Genomic DNA, 21,651 nt, shown 5'->3' with positions numbered 1-21,651 from the left:
AGGGTTAGACCCAGTGCTGGTAGCCCATCTAGAGTAAACACAGAAGTAAAAAAAATATATGAGGAAAGCTTCAAAGGAAGCAAAGTGATGGGTTTTGTTTATTCCTTCAAGAGATGTGGGCATTGCTGGCTAGGCCAGCATTTATTGCCCATCCCTAATTGCCCTTGAGAAGATGGTGGTGAGCTGCCTTCTTGAACTGCTGCAGTCCTTGAGGTGTAGGAACTCTAACAGTGCTATTATTAAGAGAGTTCCGGGATTTTGACCCAGCGACAGTGAAGGAATGCCCAAGTCAGGATGATGTGTGGCTGGGACGGGAACTTGCAGGTGATGGTGTTCCTATGCATCTGCTGCCCTTGTCCTTCTAGGTGGTAGAGGTTATGGGTTTGGAAGGTGCTGTCGAAGGAGCCTTTGCAATTTGCTGCAGTGCATCTTGTAGATGGTACACACTGCTGCCAGTGAAGGGAGTGAATGTTGAAGGTGGTGGATGGGGTGCCAACCAAGTGGTCTTCTTTGTCCTGGATGGTGTCGAGCTTCTTGAGTGTTGTTGGAGCTGCACACATCCAGGCAAGTGGAGAGCATTCCATCAAATGTTCTTGAGTGTTACATAAAGAAGGGGAGTTCACCAAGGAAAATGAGGTTGCAAATAACTTGATGACCATTTGGCGTGAAAATAATGATGCAACTTTCATAAGTATCTAGGAATATTTTGAAGATAAAAAACACTGGAATGAAATTGACAAGCTGCACTTGAACAGATCAGGAAATATTAGACTTGCGAGGAACACATTGAGGCAGCTATCAAGGATTATTTAAACTAGATAGGAGAATGGGGAGAAAACTAGATGCCAAAAAAAAAGATGCTTTCAGAGTAGAAGGTAATCAACATGCATAAGAATAAATAAACTGAATACCACATTAAGCATTTCGTTTCCACAGGGGTTACTTTATTCATCGATTTGTCTAGTGTATAATTTATTCTCGACAGAAATGGCAGCAAATTTGCATCTTCCACACAATTCCTAGAACTGCTGCATAGATGATGCTTCAGAAGCAGTATAATTTAGGATATGATAGCCTAGTGGTTATGGTACTAGACTAGCAATGTAGAGGGAGTCAGTTCAAATCTCGGTGTGGCAAGTTGTATAACTAAATAAAATCTGGTAGTTTGTGGGATGGCACCAGAAAAATAAAATACAATGAAAACTGTCATTGCCTTAAAAACCTGAAAATAAAAGTAAAATACTGTGGATGCTGGAAATCTGAAGTAAAAACAGTAAGTGCTGGAAATATTCAGCAGGTCTGACAGCATCTGTGGAGAGAGGAAACAGAGTTAACATCTCAGGTCTGTGACCTTTAATCAGAACACTGTTTCTAGGATCATACGAGTAGGCCATTTGGCCCATCGAACCTGCTCTGCCATTCAAACAGATCATGGCTGATCATCTATGCCATTTTTTCCCACTATCCCCATATCCCTTGATGTCGTTCGTATTCAGAAATCTGTCAATTTCTGTCTTGAACATGCTCAATGATTGAGCTTCCAAAGCCCTCTGGGATAGAGAAATCCACAGATGAAAGGTCATAGACCTGAAACGTTAACTCTGTTTCTCTCTCCACAGATGCTGCCAGACCTGCTGAGTATTTCCAGCACTTTCTGTTTTTATGCCTTAAAAACCCAACTAGTTCACTAATACCTTTCAGGGAAAGTACCTGCTATCCCGACTGGTCTGGTGTCTATGTAACTACAGTCCAAACTAAATGGTTGCTCTTTAATGCCCTCAAGACAACTATAAAAATATTGCCTTGCCAGTGTCACTCAAGTCCCAAGAACAGATGAAAATTGAAAATAATGTGCCAGTCTAAGTTTTTATGTATGTAACTCATTGACACTGTAAAAATAATACTGACAAGTCAGAAAGAAACTAAATTGAGAATTATATTGCTATATTATATCACATATCTAGAAGGAAAGTTTCCTGTCAACACTCATGAAACTTATTTATTTTAATATTTTCCAATTCCCTACCTTCAGCGACTATGTTTCAAAAGCACCTCATGGATTATGAAATGTTTTTGGATGTCCTGGGGTTGTGAAAGCCCAATATAAATGCAAATTCATTCTTTCTAATGGAATCTTTGCATTTTTAGGCAAAAAAAACTTACAAAAAGTGGTGAAAGCTTCTTAGCAAGCAGATGGCATGTACTGAAAAGCCATCTACATTTAACATCACCCACAGTAAAATAAAAATGTATTTTATGCAATAAAAAAACAAAAGAATTTTCAATATCCAGTCCCATGAAATGTAAGGAACATTGTGGAAATGCTGGAAATCTGAAATAAAAAGGGAAATGTGGGGGGTACACTTTCAGTGAAGAGAAAGGACAAGTTGTGATATTTTAGGTGTGTCCACCATACTCAATTATATTCAGTATTCAGTGGCTCACTAATGAGTATTATTTTTGTTTGTGTGTGTGTGTTAGTGAGAGCGATTTTTTTTTTTTTGTCCCCGGTGCCAATAAAGATGAAACATTTTAACATTTTGAACAGTTAAATGAGAAAAGTTACTAAGACCTTTTTTGAAAAGACAAATATCTACAGAGAAATGCTTGGTTTAACTTGAGTTTTTTGTTTTAAAAAAAAAAATGGGGAACTGAGCCAAACCTCAGCTGCCTCACAAACCTCCATAGACAGGCTGAAAATTAACAAGAAAAAACCCCACAACAAACTAGAGTTAAACTGAACAATTGTGATTGTCTAAAATCTAGCTAAATTGGCAGGAAAGGTATCAACAAAGAAGCAAACAGAAGAAACCAAACTGTTAGCAAGTTGGAGAAGGGCAATCAATAAAATCTGCCACAATGTTCTGTCAAAATGCTTTCAATTGCCATCGTTTATTCAATAACATAGGATATGTGCTAAAGCATTTCTAATATATGCATTTAAAAAAATACAACAAAAGCAATAATTTTATCCACTGAATTACCTTTTCTGTGTTTCAAATTTGCTTGGGGTTGAGTTCAGTTAATAGTCAATATATTATTTTCCCTGTTAATATGGAGGGTCAATCAGATAGTGAGTACAATTCCTAAAAAGCACCACTATGCTGGACTAGAAGTCACAGAATGTAGTCTAAGTCTGCCACCTTCTTTTCAAACAGGAAGATGATGAGGCTTACAAATCGGAAGCCATTCCATTAGATACCAATCTTTAAAACAAAATCGGATATAAATACCTTTTAATTTTTTTGAGCTATACATCACAAGAATTTTATGATTGCCCTTCACAAAATGTGCCAGGGCTGCCTCGTGGTTCACAGTCAACAAAAAGACGAAATACACCAATTGGATAAATCTGTGAAGTAGCACTTTTTTGAGACGTGCCAAAAAGTGGGAGATATTCAGAAGGTCAGAGGAAAGGAGAAACATGAGTGTAATGAGTTCTTTTATGTTGTCTGATGCATAGAGTCCAGTTGGTTGAAGATCTCAAACAGGTTTATTAACAGCTAACTATTCGGTACAGTACAGAGCTAACTATTTACAGAACCTTACTCGAGGTGTCACAGTTGCAGAGTGACTCCGGCTTGTAATCACATAATTGCATTTTGGTACTTAGCTCATTAGCATACTAAGATCTTAAAGGGACATCACTCTTAAAGGCAATCACATAACATCCCCTTTTTCCCCCAATTTTAGCTTGTATGCTAAAATTAAGAAACACATAAAATTAGTTATCAAAATTATTTACACATAGATAGAGATTGTGAAATTTACAAATATAGAAGCTTAAGAGTCGATATATCGTTTTGGTGATTTGACAACTCTTCCAGATCTGGTTATGTTATAATCTTCTGGGGATGTGGATTTCACCCTTGGCTGTCCTGGGTTTGCCGGCATGTTGTCAATGCGTTGGCTGTTGTCCTGTTGATCTGTCACACTTCAACTGTCGGAGCTCCCTCGAGTCCACTTTGCCCAATTGGAGTACTGCACGGCTCTCTCAGTTGGCTTTGGTTCCTTCTCAACACTGCTCCACTCGATGTTGTAATCTCATAGGACCTAGGCTCACTGCATGCTTTGGATACCTCTGCAGGTAACCATGTTTTTATTGTGGGGTGTATGACCCTGACCTTTTGTCCTACATGTAGCTGAAGTAGTTCCACCCCTGTGTGTCGGTCATAAACCATCTTCATTCTCCCCTGTTTTTCGAGCAGTGTCTCCTGCATCTCAGAGAATTTGGATAGATGATTTCTTGGCAGAGTCGTCCACACTTGTCTGCCAAACTTGATCTCTGCTGGTTTCGATAAGCCTATATCCATAGGTGTAGCTCTGAGGTGGACAATGGCGACACAAAAATTTTGTTTCATTGTCCTACACTTCAGGATAAGTGATTTGACAGTGCGAACCATTCACTTGGCAAGACCATTAGATCTAGGGTAATGTGGTGAGGATGTCACATGGTTTACATCCCATTTGGCGCATGTATCTCTGAAAGGTTTGGCCCATTGTCAGAAATTATTTCTTCAGGTTAACAAAATTAAAGCACATGGGATAGGAGATAATATACTGACATGGATTAAGGATTGATTAACAGGCATAAAGAGTGTCATGCTAGGCCCCCACCTGCCAAGAATGAGGCACATTAATTTTGTCATGAACATTGATTTTAAACTGTTACTGGAGTGAAGAAAGGACTTGTTAAACAGATCAGCCGTGGCTGGAAAAGACATTTGCATATTAACAGACAGTGTTTGGAAGGACAAAGAAGCCATTCCCTGACATATTCAGCCCACAATGGACTTTTGATCACCAGACGTTGAAGGTGGGGGAGCACGCATTCCAGGTTGATTGCTAAGATGGCCGAATACACAAACAGACATGGGCAAACCAGCTAGTCACATGACTAACCTGCTGGGCAACCTGAGTTTTTTGCATTTGTACAAACAGTTTGGGCAGAAAGCAGAATGGTCCTGGACTGAGAAAATCTCTCCTGGTTGGCTCACTACAGCCTCTCCTGTCTGTCTGCTCCCATCTTTTTCTCACAAACCTCTAAATCCACTGAAGACACATGAACCCCATGAGAGAAAAGTCTCCTACAGCGAACAAGGTTTAAGAAGAATTCTGGGCCCCAATGAAAAGCAGGATCTACCTACAATCATGGATTCTACAGTGAGCTTGAAGAACTGTAATTAAAAACTCTTCAGCTATTGCCTCAAACTTTTCCACTTTATTTTTCTTCTGCTCTTTTCTGTCTCTATTTGCATGTGTGTATCGCATATGCATGCTAGTGTGGGCATGTCGTGTATCCGTAGGTGTCAACCGAATTAGAGTTTAATAAATTTCAACTTTTCTTCTTCTTTGCCTTATAATTGGAAAGCGGTGAACAAGGATTCACCAAGGGGGAGCTAAAAACACAATGGGCTGAATTTTATGCCGCCCCAGCAGGTCGGATGGTGGCATGGGGGGGTGGCGTAACATTGAGCGGGAAGCTCCGGGAGGTCTACCCGCCCCGCTTCCGCCTCCAGCCAGGTTTACGGCATCGGGCGGGGGGGGGGGGGGGGGAGGTGGGAAACGGCCTGCCTGCCCGAGGCCAATCAAGGCCCTTAAGTGGACTCTTAATGGCCACTTAAGGGCCCTTGCCTGCCTCCACTGGTATTTTACCTGTGGCAAGTGAGCATGCTGGGGACGTGAAAGGCCGCCCAGTGATAGCTGCTGGCCTTTCCGGGCCTTGAGGGGAGGGGGTGGTGGCATATCAATCAGGCACAGGGTGCCCGATTGAGGACCGCTCCTGCCTCCCAACCCACCCCCTGGGCCCAAGACGCTCCCCCCCCACCACCCCCAAACGACCACTCTAGCCTCACCAAGGAAGGACTGATCCCCCGGTGAGCCAACCCCTACATACCTTTCCTCCTGAATCCATGACGTCAGCTGGTCTGCAGTCCCAGTAGTGGCCACCGCTCCTGGTGGGGCTGCTGGGACTAAGAACTGCCGGCCCATTGATTGGCCGGCAGCTCACTGAGGCGGGACCTTCTCCCTCAAGTGGGTGGAAGTCCCGCCTTGGGACAATTAAAGCCCAGGGACCCGTAAAATGCGGGACAGATCCCCAGGCCAGGTGGAAGTGGGTTCGCCACTGACTTTCATGTCGGTGGTGAATTCCCGTTTGCCGAAGGTAAAATACAGCCCAATGTGTTTAAAATTAAACCCTGTTACAGTAGGACCAGGTGAAGGCTGAGAGGGATCCTTAGACACCTTTCTCATCTGGTCGTAACAAGAGAGGATAATTAAATGGGTCATTCCCGTGTTGGCAGGCTATGACTAGTGGGTTACCACAGGGATCAGTGCTTGGACCCTAGCTGTTCACAATATATATCAATGATTTGGATGTGGGGACCAAGTTCGCACATGACGCAAAACTAGGTGGGAATGTGTGTTGTGAGGAAGATGAAAAGGGACGTCAAGGAGATTTGCAGAGTATTTCTTAAATGGTAAGAGATTAGAAAGTGTAGATGTAGAAAGGGACCTGGATGTCCTTGTCAATAAGTCACTGAAAGCTAACATGCAGGTGCAGCAAGCAATTAAGAAGGCTAATGGTATGTTAGCAAGAGGATTTGAGTACAGGAGTAGTGAAGTCTTGCTTCAATTGTATAGAACCTTGGTTAGACCGCACCTGGAGTAGTGTGTGCAGTTTTGCTCCCCTTACCTTAGGAAGGATATTATTGCCATAGAGGGAGTACAACAAAGGTTCACCAGACCAGTCTTCACGGGACGGCAAGACTGTCCTATGAAGAGAGCTTGGGGAAACTGGACCTGTATTCTCTAGAGTTTCGAAGAATGAGAGGTGATCTCATTGAAACCTACAAAGTACTTCAAAGGATAGACAGAGTAGATGCAGCTAAGATGTTTCCCCTGGTTGGGGAGTCTAGAACCAGGGGACACAATTTCAAAATAAGGGGGAAGCCATTTAGGACAGAGATGAGGAGAAATTTCTTTACGCAGAGGGTTGTGAATCTTTGGAATTCTTGACCCCAGAGGGCTGTGGAAGCTCAGTCATTGAGTAAGTTTGATAGATTTCTAAATTTTTGGCCTCCTTATCTCGAGAGACAATGGGTAAGCGCCTGGAGGTGGTCAGTGGTGTGTGGAGCAGCGCCTGCAGTGGCTATAAAGGCCAATTCTAGGGTGACGGGCCCTTCCACAGGTGCTGCAGAAAAATTTGATTGTCAGGGCTGTTACACAGTTGGCTCTTCCCTTGCGCCTCTTTCTTTTTTCCTGCCAACTGCTAAGTCTCTTCGACTCGCCACACTTTTAGCCCCGCCTTTATGGCTGTCCGCCAGCTCTGGCGAACGCTGGCAACTGACTCCCACGACTTGTGATCAATGTCACAGGATTTCAAATACCCAATGACATAAGGGGATATGAGGAGAATGTGGGAAAAAGGCATTCAAGTGGATGATCAGCCATGATTGTATTGAATGGTGGGGCAGGTGCGATGGGCTAAATGGCCTACTCTTGCTCCTATGTTCCTATATCATTCTGGAGTCTACAGCTATTCTCTTCACTATCAACTGCATGGCCAATTTTTGTGTCATCTGCAAATTTCCCAATCATGCCTTCCACATTTAAATCCAAATCACAAACAGCAAGGGACCCAACACTGAGCCCTGTGGAACGCCACTGGAAACCACCTTCCATTTGCAAAAACATCCATCAACCATTACCCTTTGCTTCCTGTCACTGAGCCAATTTTGGATCCAACTCGTCACATTCCCCTATATCCCATGGGCTTTTACTTTTCTGACCAGTCTGCCATGTGGGACCTTGTCAAATGCCTTACTAAAATCCATGTAGACAACATCTAGTGCACTACCCTCATCAATCCTCCTTGTTACTTCCTCAAAAATTTCAATTAAGTTAGTAAGACATGACCTTCCCTCAACAACCCATACTGACTATCCCTGATTAATCCATGCCTTTCTAAGTGACAGTTTATCCTACGACTCAGAATTGATTCTAATAACTTGCCCACCACCAAGGTCAGACTGACCAGCCTATAATAATTTGGCCTATCCCTTTAAACAATGGTACAACATTCACAGACCTCCAATCCTCTGGTACCACACTTGTATCTAGTGAGGATTTGAAGATAATCCTCAGAGCATCCGTTATTTCCTCCCTGGCTTCCTTTAACAGCCTGGGATACAATCCATCTGGCCCTGGTGATTTATTCACTTTCAAGGATGTCAGACCCTCCAGTACTTCCTTTCTCATTATGCTAACCATATCTAATATTTCACACTCCTCCTCTTTAACCACAATGTTTGCATCATCCCTCTCCTTTGATAGACAGCCAAAGTACTCATTAAGAACCCTTCCCACATCTTCTGCTTCTACACTTAAGTTACCTTGTACATCTCTGATAGGTCCTAACCTTTCCTTAGTTATCCTGTTGCTCTTAATGTGCTGACAAAACATCTTTGGATTTTCCTTGATTTTACCTGCCAGTGTTTTTCATGTCCTCTCTTTGCTTTCCTAGTTTCCTTTTTTACTTTGCCCCTGCACTTTCTATACTCCTCTAGATATTACGTTTTTGTGACTGTCATAAGCTTCTTTTTCTGCTTTATCTTACCCTGTATGCTTCTAGATAATCAGTGGGCTCTAGATTTGGCAATACCACCCTTTTTCTTTGCGGGGTCATGTCTGCACTGTGCCCGTAGAATCTCGCTTTTGAATGCCTCCCACTGGTTTGCCACTGATTTTCCTTTAAGTCGCTGTATCCAGTCCACTTTTGCCAGATCACCTAGAATCATAGCGTCATAGTCATAGAGTTATACAGCACAGAAACAGGCCCTTCAGCCCATCATGTCTGTGCCAGCCATCAAGCACCTAACTATTCTAATCCCATTTTCTAGCACTTGGCCCGTAGCCTTGTATGCTATGGCATTTCAAGTGCTCATCTAAATACTTCTTAAATGTTGTGAGGGTTCCTGCCTATACCACCTCTTCAGGCAGTGCGATCCAGATTCCAACCACCCTCTGGGTGAAATTTTTTTTCTTTAAATCCCCTCTAAACCTCCTGCACCTTACCTTAAATCTATGCCCCTGGTTATTGACCCCTCCGCCAAGTGAAAAAGTTTCTTCCTATCTAACCTATCAATGCCCCTCATAATTTTGTATACCTCAATCATATCTCCCCTTAGCCTTCTCTGCTCTAAGGAAAACAACCCTAGCCTTTTCAGTCTCTCTTCATAGCTGAAATGCTCCAGCCCAGGCAACATCTTGGTGAACCTCTTCTTCACCCTCTCCAGTGCAATCACATCCTTCCTATAGTGTGGTGCCCAGAACTGTACACAGTACTCCAGCTGTGGCCTAACTAGCATTTTATACAGCTCCATCATAACCTCCCTTCTCTTATATTCTATGCCTCGGCTAATAAAGGCAAGTATCCCATATGCTTTCCTAACCACCTTATCTACCTGTGCTGCTGCCTTCAGTGATCTATGGACAAGTACACCAAGGTCCATCTGACCCTAGGGTCCTACCATCCATTGTATATTCCCTTCCCTGTTACTCCTCCCAAAATGCATCACCTCACACTTCTCAGGATTAAATTCCATTTGCCACAGCTCCGCCCATCTTACCAGCCCATCTATATCATCCTGTAGTCTAAGGCTTTCCTCCTCACTATTTACAACACCACCAATTTTCGTGTCATCTGCGAACCTACTGATCATACCTCCTATATTCACGTCTAAATCATTAATGTACACTACAAACAGCATGGATCCCAGCACTGATCCCTACAGTACACCACTGGTCACAGGCTTCCACTCACAAAAACAACCCTTGACCATTACCCTCTACCTCCTGCCACTAAGCCAATTTTGGATCCAATTTGCCAAATAGCCCTGGATCCCATGGGCTCTTACCTTCTTAACCAATCTCCCATGCATGACCTTATCAAAAGCCTTACTGAAGTCCATATGGACTACATCAACTGCTTTACCCTCTTCTACACATATCGTCACCACCTCAAAAAATTCAATCAAGTTAGTCAGACACCATCTCCCCTTTGACAAAGCCATGCTGACTATCCCTGATTAATCCCTGCCTCTCCAAGTGGAGATTAATCCTGTCCCTCAGAATCTTTTCCAATAGTTTCCGAACCACTGATGTTAGACTCTCAGCTTTGTAAAATTTGCCTTCCCCCAATTTAGAACTTTTACTCCTCTTTTATCTTTGTCCTTTTCCATAATAATGCTAAATCTAACTATTATGGTCACTATCTCCAAAATGGTCACCCACTGCTGCTTCATCCACTTGCCCAGCTTCAGTTCATAAGACTAAATCTAGAATTGCGCCCCCTCTTGTTGGGCTTGTCATATGCTGGCAAAAAAAAGTACTCTTGAATGCAGTTCAAGAATTTTATGCCCTCTGTGCCATACACACTCTTTGTATCCCAGTTCACATTAAGGTATTTGAAATCCCCAACTATTATTGCCCTATTGTTTTTGCAATCAGAAATTTGCCTATATATTCTTCTATCTCCCTCTCACTATTTGGGGGTCGACAATACACGCCTAATAATGTGGCTGCCCCTTTTTTTATTTCTAAGCTCAACTCATATGACCTCATTTAGCATATCATCTCTCTTCACAGCTGTAGTTGATTTTTAACCAATAATGCTACACCCCCTCCTTTTGTACCCCCCTCTCTATCCTGCCTGAAAACTCTATATCCATGGATGTTGAGCTGCTATTTTTGCCCCTCTTTAAGCCAAGTTTCTATTATAGCATTGATATCAGGCTGCCATGTGTCTATCTGTGCCCTCAGCTCATCGGCTTTGTTTGCTATACTCCTTGCATTTAAATAAATACTTTTTAACGCTGCCAAATTTCTGTGCTGCACATTTTTTTACTTTTTTGCTTCTTCTGTCTTTCAGAGTCACTTGCTACTTTTCCATTTCCGTTCCCTGCTCTGAACTTGTCCTATCTGAAACTGCCCTCAGGTTTCCATCCCCCTGCCAATTTAGTTTAAACCATCCCCAAGAGCACTAGTAAAACCTTCCTGCAACGATATTTGTCCCAGTCCTGTTCAGGTGAAGACCATCCGGCTTGTACAGGTCCCACCTTCCCAGAACTAGTCCGAATGTAACAGAAATCTTAAGCCCTCCCTCCTGCACTATCTCTCCAGCCATGCATTCGTCTGGTGTATTCTCCTATTTCTATACTCACTAGCACATGGCCTTGGGAGTAATCTGGAGATTACTATCTTTGAGGTCCTGCTTGCTAATCTCTTTCGTAACTCCCGAAACACAGCCTGCAAGACGCCATCCCTTTTTCTACCGATATCGTTTGTACCAAAATGGGCCACAACCTCTTGCTGTGCACCCTCACCCTCCAGAATGCTCTGTAGCCACTCTGTAATATCCATGACCTTTGCACCAGGAAGGCAACATACCGTGCTGCAATCATGTCTGCGACCACAGAAACACCTGTCTGTTCCCCTAATTATAGAATCCCCTAACACTATTGCTCTCCTGTCTTTTCTCCACTCTCCCTGCACAGCTGAGCCACCCATGATGCTCTGGCCATGATTCTTGCTGCACTCTCCAGTGGAACCCTCTCTCCCATCGGTACTAAGAACTGAGTACCTGTTGGAAAGTGGAATGCCCTCCGGGGACTCCTGCATTCCCTGTCTTGTCCTTCTTTTCTGTCTGGCAGCCACCCAGTCCCTCTCTGCCTGCACTCCCTTATGTTGTGGGGTGACCTCCTCCTGAAACGTGTTATCCACGTATCTCTCATTGTCACGAATGCAGCTCAGTGACAGCAGCTGCTCCTCGAATTACAAGATTCAGTGCTCAAGTTTTGCATTTGGTGGCACTTTGTGCACATGTAGTTGATTGAAGTATTTAAGATCCTGAATGGTCTTGACAAGGTGGATGTGGAAAGGATGTTTCCTCTTGTGGGTGAGTCCAGAACTAGGGGGCACTGTTTTAAAATTAGGGGTGGCCCTTTTAGGACAGAGATGAGGAGAATTTTTTTCTGTCAGAGGGTTGTGCGACTTTGGAACTGTCTGCCTCACAGGGTGTTGGAGGCGGGGTCATTGAATATTTTTAAGGCGGAGGTAGACAGATTCTTGTTAAGCAAGGGAATCAAAGGTTATCGGGGGTAGTTGGGAGTGTGGAATTCGAGACACAAATAGATCAGCATGATCTTATTGAATGGTGGAGCAGGCTCAAGGGGCTGAATGGCCTTCTTCTGCTCCTAATTCATATGTTCGTATGTCCAGCATATGGGTAGGGTCCTGGAGTCCACGCATGACACAGGAGATGCATTCGATGGGTGTGAGCAGCTTTGCCATTCCTCGAATTATTTATTTACTGCACTAAAATAGGAAGTTAAATAAACACAATAATTGGTTATAAATAGAACAAACAAATGAGTAGCCACCTACCGACTACTGGTATTTTAGTTTCTAGTTAGTAGATAGACTTAAATGTTTGAGAAAAAATAAAAATCAGAAAAAAGAAAATAAGAAAGTAAGAAAATACCCACCAGATAATCATTAACTTGCTCCCTATGCCTCACAGCTCTCTCCCTTCTCACACTGTTTGGCTGAGTAAGACTTCGGAGCTACAATCACCTACCTGTTTCCCTGTGATGTCACACTTACCATAACTAATCTACCTTATTATTAATATACCCTACCAGTACTAAAATGTTACCAATAGTAGTAATAATCAACTCCATTATTGAGTCTGACAGCTCAGTTTCTGAAAAATCACATTAGTTCCCTTACTACAGCATCTACTGACAAACTGGTCTATTGATTCCTGTGGCTGTTGCCTGTAGGACATCAATTCCAGGTGGTGAATTTTAAAATTTACTCAAATTGGAGCTGATCTTCTAGCACTTTCCATACCTTTGCGGGATATTTCTCGTTCTCTTCAGATATGCCTGAGGCATTGATTCTGTGTAATCCCTCATTTTCAACTGCTATCATTTTTACAGTCTGCTGCTCTGGTTCTACAATTACTTGGTCTGTGAAGCATAACTGCATTCTTTGTTTGAAAAGTTGGAAATCGGATAGGATATCCAGTTCATGCTGTGAAATTTGGTATCCATCTTCCTGCTGTTCTTTTGCTTAAAAGATGTCTTAAGACTTGTTCTATGACTCTGCACTGTTTCCCCTTTAAGAGACTGTCTGTCTGCTTTGATGAAGAGGGGCAAGTGTTTTATAGTGTTCTGTGTTTAGCTTGCTTGAATCACTTAAACCTGTCCAATTATACAGCTGTTCAATTGCTTTTTTTTTGCTCGAGTTTGTTTTTGCAGCACTTAAGCCTGTCTGTTTACACAGCTGTTCAATAGGCAGTTCAATAGCCTTTTTTTGGCTAGGGTTTGTTTGTGTTGTTCATGCTCGAGTGGGTTAATGGCTTGTTTTAGAATGTGGCTTCATGAATGGAAGCTTGAGTGATTTAATGAGTTTTTTTAAAACTGTGGCTACCTGGATGAAGGCTCTGCAGTGATTGGAGTTTTGCCATGCTTCTTGAAATTGGGCATCTCCTGTAATGGCCCAATCAGCTTAGGAGGGGAGTCGGGTCTCCCCCTTTTTACTGGAGCGTTTGAGAAGAAAAAGTTTTTAAGGACTTAAAAGCTTTTTTTAAAAACAGAAATCCCTCGACCGTTGGCACAATAACTCACCTGATTTACTTACAGTCGGTCATTCTGAGCTCTGTCTTCCACAGCTGAAGCTAAGTTCTCTTTTCTTTCTACTTTTGGGGCCAGCATTTTTGTTGAACTTTCTCTCTAGTGGCTGTAGAGAGGGTCATCTTCAAAGCTGTTTTACCCATTGTCTTCAACGAAGACTTTTTCTTCTTGCCACAGCTGCCACCATATAATGAGTTCTTTTATGTTCTCTGATGCAAATAAGTGATGAGATGCGTGGAGTCCAGTTGGTTGAAGATCTCAAACAGGTTTCTTAACAGCTAACTATTATGTACAGTACAGAGCTAACTATGTACAGAACCTTACTCGAGATGTTACCGTTGCAGAGTGACTCCAGCTTGTAGTCACATGACTGCATCCTGGTACTTAGCTCATTAGCATACTAAGATCTTAAAGGGACATCACTCTTAAAGGCAATCACATAACAAAGAGCAAAAAGGCACAAAAAAGGTGAAAAGAAATATGCAGACAATCATATGAGTGGCAGAGAGGAGGAGAAAACAGAATGAGAGAGCAATAGAAGCTCGAGGAACAACACCTCATCTTTTGATTAGGCACTATACAGCCATCTGGATTCAATATTGAGTTAAACAATTTCACATAACTTCTGCCTCTATTGTGTTTTTGGACAGCAGCTATTCGTGATGATTCTGCTATTCCCATTTACACCTCCTCAAGACCCATCTTTTGTTTCTTTCTTGTCCCATTACGATCTCCTTTTGCCTTGCACCATCATCCCTTTTGTCATTTAATCTCTCCTGCCCTCCACCCTATCACAGAGCTACCTTCTGTTCTTTCCCTTCTTCCCCCTTTCTCTGCACTTGCTTAAAACCTGTAATCTATAACTTCTTCCAGTTCTGTTGAAAGATCATCAGCCTGAAATGTTAACTCTCTTTCTCACCCTCCCAGATGTTGCCAGACCTGCTGAGCATTTCCAGCACTTTCTGTTTTTATTTTATGCTGGACAAAGAGAGAGGGTTAGCCAGAAAGAATGGAAGATGAGAAAAAAATGAAGGAGACCGGAGGAATTAATGCAAGATTATAAACCACAGTGACCGCGGAATATTTTCAATATTTTAACCTTTGGCAATGCAACAGGGGATTCACTAGTAACATATACATTTCTAATCTGAATTTTTATTTCTTTTTCAGATAACAGATAAGCTGAGGGAAGCATATGCTCGTTTTGAATTCTAGTGGTTCCCATGGGACCCTTTAGACTTCTCAGAAAATGCAATTCTTATAATTTGATGTATGAGTTTTCTGTAAAAGGCCCTCAATATTTCAGCGCCAATTATGATGTCTTTATCTGTTCTCTTTTAATGCTGATTGAATTTTTGTAGTATTGACAAAATATTTCTAGAAAATTGATCGATATATTCTGAGGCTCTTCGCTGGAGGTGCCAAGAAATTCACACAATGAAGGTGACAGAAATGGAAGATTCTATGCCACTTTCCCACACCTGCAAATAGCTGGTTTCAGAAATAAGTTGGGGTTGGGGAAATGCAAATGAGTTTTTTTTTATGACAGCGCTCTTGTCGTGCATCACAGAGGGCAGAATTTTACCCCCACCTGCCCCGGGTGGCAGGCTTGGAGGTGGGGGGGCGGGTGGGAACGGCTTCCCAACTGTTGGAAGGCAGAAGAGAGGCAGGCGACCAATTTAGACAATTATAGGCCCGATTAAGGGCCATTTACCCAGCTGGTGACATTTTGCTGGTGGAGGAGCTGCCCCCAGCCGCGAAGGAGGCCAGAAGCTGCATGGAGACGGCTTCCCAGTGACTTCCTGGTGGAGGGCCATCAGAGCTGGAGGCTCCAAGGCCCAAGGAAGGGGCCGCCACTGGCAAAGGTGGCTCCCGTGGCCCCAACACCACTGCTGGAGAGGTTTCCTTTCGATTGCTAGGGCCTGCCTGCTTGGCCCCGGCCAAAAAAAAAACTCTCTACCACCCCTGCAAGGACTCAAAATGGAAGCGCCCTCACATTTCCCTTGCTGCCTCAGCAGTGACTATCTTTTTCGGTCGGCGCTCTGATTGGGCAGGCAGTGTGGAAGTTTGGCCTACCTTCCTTAATTGGCTGCCTTCCCATGCCTGCCAGCTCATGATTGCCTCCTTCTGGAGATACCCATGGGGGATGTCCAGCCTCGCGCCCAAGCGTGTTGGCCAACTGAAAAACTGCCCAATGTCGGGACTTCTTCCCTTCTGGGAAGATCCTGCCCAGAATCTTTGTGCTCCTTTGGTAACTTTCCTAGCTGCTAAGTGCTCAATTTTAAAAATTTTAATGCCTAGCTAAGTTTAGAATTTCCAAAAGAATTGCACACTTTAAATAGTTCCTCTAGACCAAATTGTAATCAAGTGTAAACCTGTATTGCTAGAGTAGCAAGAATGTCAAAGCTTCTTGGTGATGCCTTGTTGTAAATGATCCAATTGCATGCTCAAGTGAAACACTGGGTGGAGAGGGGAGTGATTTTAAGTCAATTCTGGAGGTGTTATGGAAAAAGACTTCTCCATTGGAAAAAGGAGGAGGGGTGGAAAATATAGGCAGTGCCCCAGGATGCAGCCATACAACTCTGAGCACTCAGTTACATAGAAGTTCAGTCAGGTGCATTGACACTATAATTTAGAATCGGTACAAAATGACTTCATATATCATCGGGGCCCAACCTGAGACCAAAGGAAAGAGGAATAAGGAGGGATAGCAGTCTCATTCTGCTGAGTCAGTTTGAAACTTGATAATCAATTTACAGTCCACAAGTTTAGCATTAGTGGGAAACTAACTATCCTACTTCCCTCTTTATTTGGGGAACTGGACAATGTGGGAGACGTATTGGAGGAGAAAAACAATCTATTCAAAATGCTCATGTGTAGGGGGAAAATGGTCACTTTAAAGTAAAGAGTACTGATTTAGAATGTTTTTTTATTGTTACTAAATATGTTGCTTTGGTTACTTGCCACTTGTCTATACTTAGCTGTAAATATTCTATAGAATATTAACATATTTAATTCTTGTGTTTTATGTTTTGAATATTTTTTGTTGTTGGTTTCAGTTGTGTTTTGTTGATCCTAGAAAAGTAAGATGGAAAATATAACTGTTTGTGATTTGTTTGGCATATCATTAAAGTTTTATATTTTTGATATATGTTAGTGTTTTTTTAAAATTATAATGTGCTTCAGAAGACAATGTCTGTTACTTCTAAGTTTTATTTTAGATTATTATAATCCATGACATTCAGACTTATGGAACTTCCTTATCAATATTCAGATTGGTTACCAAAAACTAGAGCATTGCCCATCTTTTTATTCATTCATGGGTTGTGGATGTCGCTGACAAGACCAGCATTTATTGCCCATCTGTAATTGCCCTTGAGACATCTACATGGCTTACCAAGCTATTTCAGAGGACAGTTGAGAGTCAACCACATTGCTGTGGGTCTGGAGTTAGATGTAGGACAGACCAGGTAAGGACAGCAGATTTCCTTCCCTTAGTGAGCCAAATGGGTTTTTATAACAATCCGGTAATTTCAGGTCACCATTCCAGATTTATTTAACTAAATTTAAATTTTCAAGCATCCATGGTGGGATTTGAATTTATGGGCTGTATTTTCTTTCTGCGAAGGTGGAAATGGGAATCTAAGAAGGCCAATTAAACTGTCTATTGAAGGCACACATCCCATGCCCAGCAGCAGGCCTGGGCACCAGCGATGCCTCCTTTAATTCTCACCTCCCCCAGAACTGCGGCTGCCAGAGGGCGACGGCATTCCTGTGGAGGGAATCCCCAAATTACAGCCTGGTAGCTGTGGCCACATTTATTTTTAAACTCTCTAAAGTCTTCAGAGGGATGCCTCCATCTTAGAGGCGCTCCTTCCGTTCTCCCACCTGCATCGGTAGTACCCACCTCTCCCGGTGGGGTTGCCGTCTTCCCTGAGCCTTGGGTGCTCCCATTGGCTCTACGAGCTGCGGAGCCCACCTTCCATCTTTAATTGGATGGGACTCCCAGAGGCAGCCTCTTAATTGGCCGCCTCCTCCAAAATCTCCTCCAGAGTCTTGCCACAGCCACTTTCGGGTTCCCGACCCGGAATTCAGCCTGATGTCGGGATCGAGACCCTGGAACTAAAATCCAGTCCTATGTCATTAGCCTGGGCCTCTGGATTACTAGTTCAGTAAAATAACCACTATGCTCCTGTACCCCATATTGGTATTGACATCCCTTATTTACTATACATTTCCTTTTCACACATCATCTATGGAATCTATGTTTAATTTATATTTTACTATACATAAGCTACAAAACTATAATGGCAAAAGTACTTTGCAGAAAAAAAACATAAAGACTGGTTTGAACTTCTGAAAAACAATTACTGGTCAAAATCAGTCACTACAATGAGCAAGGAGATAACAAATAAAAGCACAATAAAGAAACATTAAAATAGAGTATTCAAAATCATGAGGGATCTGGACAGAGTAGATAGGGAGAAACTGTTCCGACTCGTGAAAGGATCAAGAACGAGAGGGCACAGATTTCAGGTAATTGGCAAAAGATGCAATGGCGACATGAAAAAAACTTTTTCACACAGCACATGGTTAGCATTTGGAATGTGTGGCAGAGAGTGCAGTGGAGGCAGGTTCATTCAAGCCTTTCAAAAGGGAATTAGATAGTTTCCTGAAAAGGAAGAATGTACAGGGTTATGGGGAGAAGGCGAGGGAATGGCATCACTCAGAGAGCTGGTACAGACACAATGGGCCAAATGGCCTCCTTCTGTGCTGTAACAATTCTGTAATTCTGTAAAAGAAAAACAACATTACACCATGCACAAGATAGCAACATTCTAACACTAATAAACATAAGTACAAATTTGTAACAGATATTCAAAACAAGCTTAAAGTCAATAATATGACAATCGTTGAAACTAAACAAGAGTTACAGTGATTAAGGCTCTTCTTTCCACCCATGCAATGGGAGAAATAAACACCCTTTCAGAATCCAGCTAGCATCTGGAAGCAGACTCTAGAATTCATGAAGAACATTTAAACTAACATCGCCCACACTCTCATTGTACATGATAAATCCATAAGAACAACAATATGCAAATAAATAAACCTGGGTTGGATGTAGGAAATATATATTTCTCTTTAATTAAGCTATCTTCCATTGTCACTTCATACAAACCAAATGAGATGGCATCACAGCCTATTTTCCAGAGAGTCAGAAGAGTAAGTTTCTACTCCACACCAATGCTAAAATTGGGGTTGACAATCTGGAGGCAGGGGCCAACCTGGCTCTGGAACGAAGCACCATGCGGCTCTCTCCTGCCTGTGCTTCCCAACTACTGTTTCCGAGGCTCTGAGCATATACGAACATACGAATTAGGAGCAGAAGTAGGCCATTTCGCCCGTCTAGCTTGCTCCACCATTTCAAGAAGATCATGGCTGATCTGTTTGTGTCGCGAATTCCACACTCCCATCTACCCCCGATAACCTTTGATTCCCTTGCCTAACAAGAATCTATCTAACTCTGCCTTAAAAATATTCAATGACACCACCTCCACCACCTTCTGAGGCAGACAGTTCCAAAGTCGCACAACCCTCTGACAGAAAACATTTGTCCTTATCTCTGTCCTAAAAGGGCGACCCCTAATTTTAAAACAGTGCCCCCTAGTTCTGGACACCCCTACAAGAGGAAACATCCTTTCCACATATATCTTGTCAAGACTGTTCAGAGTCTTATATACTTCAATCAAATCTCCCCTCACTCTTCTAAACTCCAGTGAAAACAAGCTCAGTCTGTCCAACCTTTCCTCATTAGACAACCCGTTTATTTCAGGTATCAATCTAGTAAACCGCCTCCAATGCATTCCTATCCTTCCTTAAAAAAGGAGACCAAAATTGCACACAGTATTCGAGATGTGGTCTCACCAATGCACTGCATAATTGAAGCATAGCATCCTTACTTTTATTTTCAATGCCCTTCATAATAAAGGATAGCATTCCATTAGCCTTTTTTATTACTTGCTGTACCTCAACTTTTTACAGTTTATATCAATGACTTAGATGAGGGGAGCGATGGCATGGTAGCTAAATTTGCAGATGACACAAAGTGTTTGTGACTCATGCACTAGAACACCTAGATCCCTCTGCACCTCGGAGTTCTGCCGTTTTTCTCTATTTAATACTCTGCTTTTTTATTCTTCCTGCCAAAGTGAACAACTTCACATTTTCCCCATTATTCTCCATCTGCCGGGTTTTGCCCACTCACTCAACCTATCTATATCATGTGCAAACCCTAACCTCTAGGTACCATTGGTCTTTGGGTCTTGCTCTCCTCCAGTTTTTGCTGCTTCAATCATCGATGGCTGCACTTTTAGCTGTTGTTGAGCCTGAGCCTGGTGCTATCCTATGCACCACGATCTGTTCTTGCACTCTATTTCCGGGTTTCTCCATCCCTTATCTCACGGCCATCCCCTGCAGTTGCTGCCCCCCCCCCCCCCACAAAGCTCACTACTCCCCACTGCTGTAATTTTCAAAAGAAAAAAATTGAACATGGGATTGAACCGATTAGTCCTGCCTCCATTATGTGTGAACTTCTTTTGTGAGATGATAGTAATGAACACGTAGAAAAGCACAGGAAGACTGATAATGAAGAATACAATTTGTTGACAATCTTAATTAGGTGGCAACATTGCAAACTATGAGGAAGAATACAGAAGACTGCAGGAAGACATAGGTTGGCACAATGCACAAACTTGAAAAATTATCTTGGCTTTTAATTGTTAAATATTTGTCAGTTTTCCTGATTATTTGTTTGGAATTTATTTGTTTGTAATGCTTATTTTCTTGCTGAAGGGAGAGGTATATGAGTCCTTGGTATATAGTGGCAGGGTATACAAGAATAAGGGAGTGATGTTTGAATTTGTACAAGACATTGTTGGCCAATGTTGGAACATTTTGTATAGTTAAGTGTACAGCAAATAATGATACTATAAATAGGATGTTACATTTTTAAAGAAAGGTTAATGAAAAGTTATTATAAAAACAGAAAATGCTGGACATGCTCAGCAGGTCAAGCAGCATCAGTGGAGAGAGAAATAGAGTTAACCGTTCAGGGGAACTGGAAAAAATGAGAGATATGTCAGGTTTAAAGAGGCAGGGAAAGGGGGGAGGGGAGGATAGAACACCAGGGAAGGTCTGTGATAGGGTGGAAGATGGAAGAGATTAAATGACAAAAGGAATGATAGTGCAAGGCAGAAGAAGGTGTTAATGGGACAAAAAAAGAAACAATAGATGTGTCAAGAGGAGGTGTAAGTGGGAAAACAGAAACATTATCAACAGATGCCATCCAAAAACAAAAACAAAAAACACCAAACAAAATGGGGGCAGAGGTTGTGATGTTAAATTGTTAAACTCAATGTTGAATTTAGAAGGCTGTAAAGTGCCTAGTCAAAAATTGAAGTTCTGCTCTTTGAGCTTATGTTGAGTATCATTGGAACAATGTAGAAGGCAAAGGACAGAAAGGTCAGAGTGGGTCAAAGGAAGGTGGAGAATTAAAATGACAAGTGAGTGGAAACTAGGAGTCACACTTGAGAACTGAACAGAGGTGTTTCGCAATGCAGTCAACCAGTCTGTGTTTAGTCTCCCCAATGTAGAGGAGACCACATCGTGAACAACAAATAAAGTATACTAAAATAAAAGCAAAATACTGCAGATGCTGGAAATCTGAAATAAAAACAAGAAATGCTGGAACCACTCAGCAGGTCTGGCAGCATCTGTGGAAAGAGAAGCAGAGTTAACGTTAATAAAGTATACTAAATTGAAAGAAGTACAAGTAAATCACTGTTTTACCTGGAAGGAGTATTTGTGGCCTGGATGGTGAGAAGGAAGGAGGTAAAAGGAGAGGTGTTGCATCTCCTGCTCTTGCATGAAAATGTGCCATGGAAAGATGAAGACG

The 21,651-nt window shown here is 42.3% G+C and overlaps 1 protein-coding gene across 2 annotated transcripts in view; it reads left to right on the top strand.

Moving 5' to 3' along the window:
* The window catches only part of LOC137374641 (sorting nexin-9-like), a 97,970-nt gene extending 81,188 nt beyond the window's left edge, over positions 1 to 16,782 (top strand). For both annotated transcript variants that reach the window (XM_068041078.1, XM_068041077.1), the window contains exon 18: positions 14,868 to 16,782. In XM_068041078.1, coding sequence (XP_067897179.1) covers positions 14,868 to 14,912 — 45 coding nt within the window. In that variant the 3' untranslated portion in view covers positions 14,913 to 16,782. The remainder of the gene's footprint in view (positions 1 to 14,867) is intronic.
* Positions 16,783 to 21,651: the final 4,869 nt, after the last annotated feature.

This window comes from Heterodontus francisci, chromosome 10 (genome assembly GCF_036365525.1).
Source record: "Heterodontus francisci isolate sHetFra1 chromosome 10, sHetFra1.hap1, whole genome shotgun sequence".
NCBI classification, from domain to species: Eukaryota; Metazoa; Chordata; class Chondrichthyes; order Heterodontiformes; family Heterodontidae; genus Heterodontus; species Heterodontus francisci.
The sequence above is the reverse complement of the archived record's forward strand: the minus strand, read 5'-3'. Positions and strand labels throughout refer to the sequence as shown.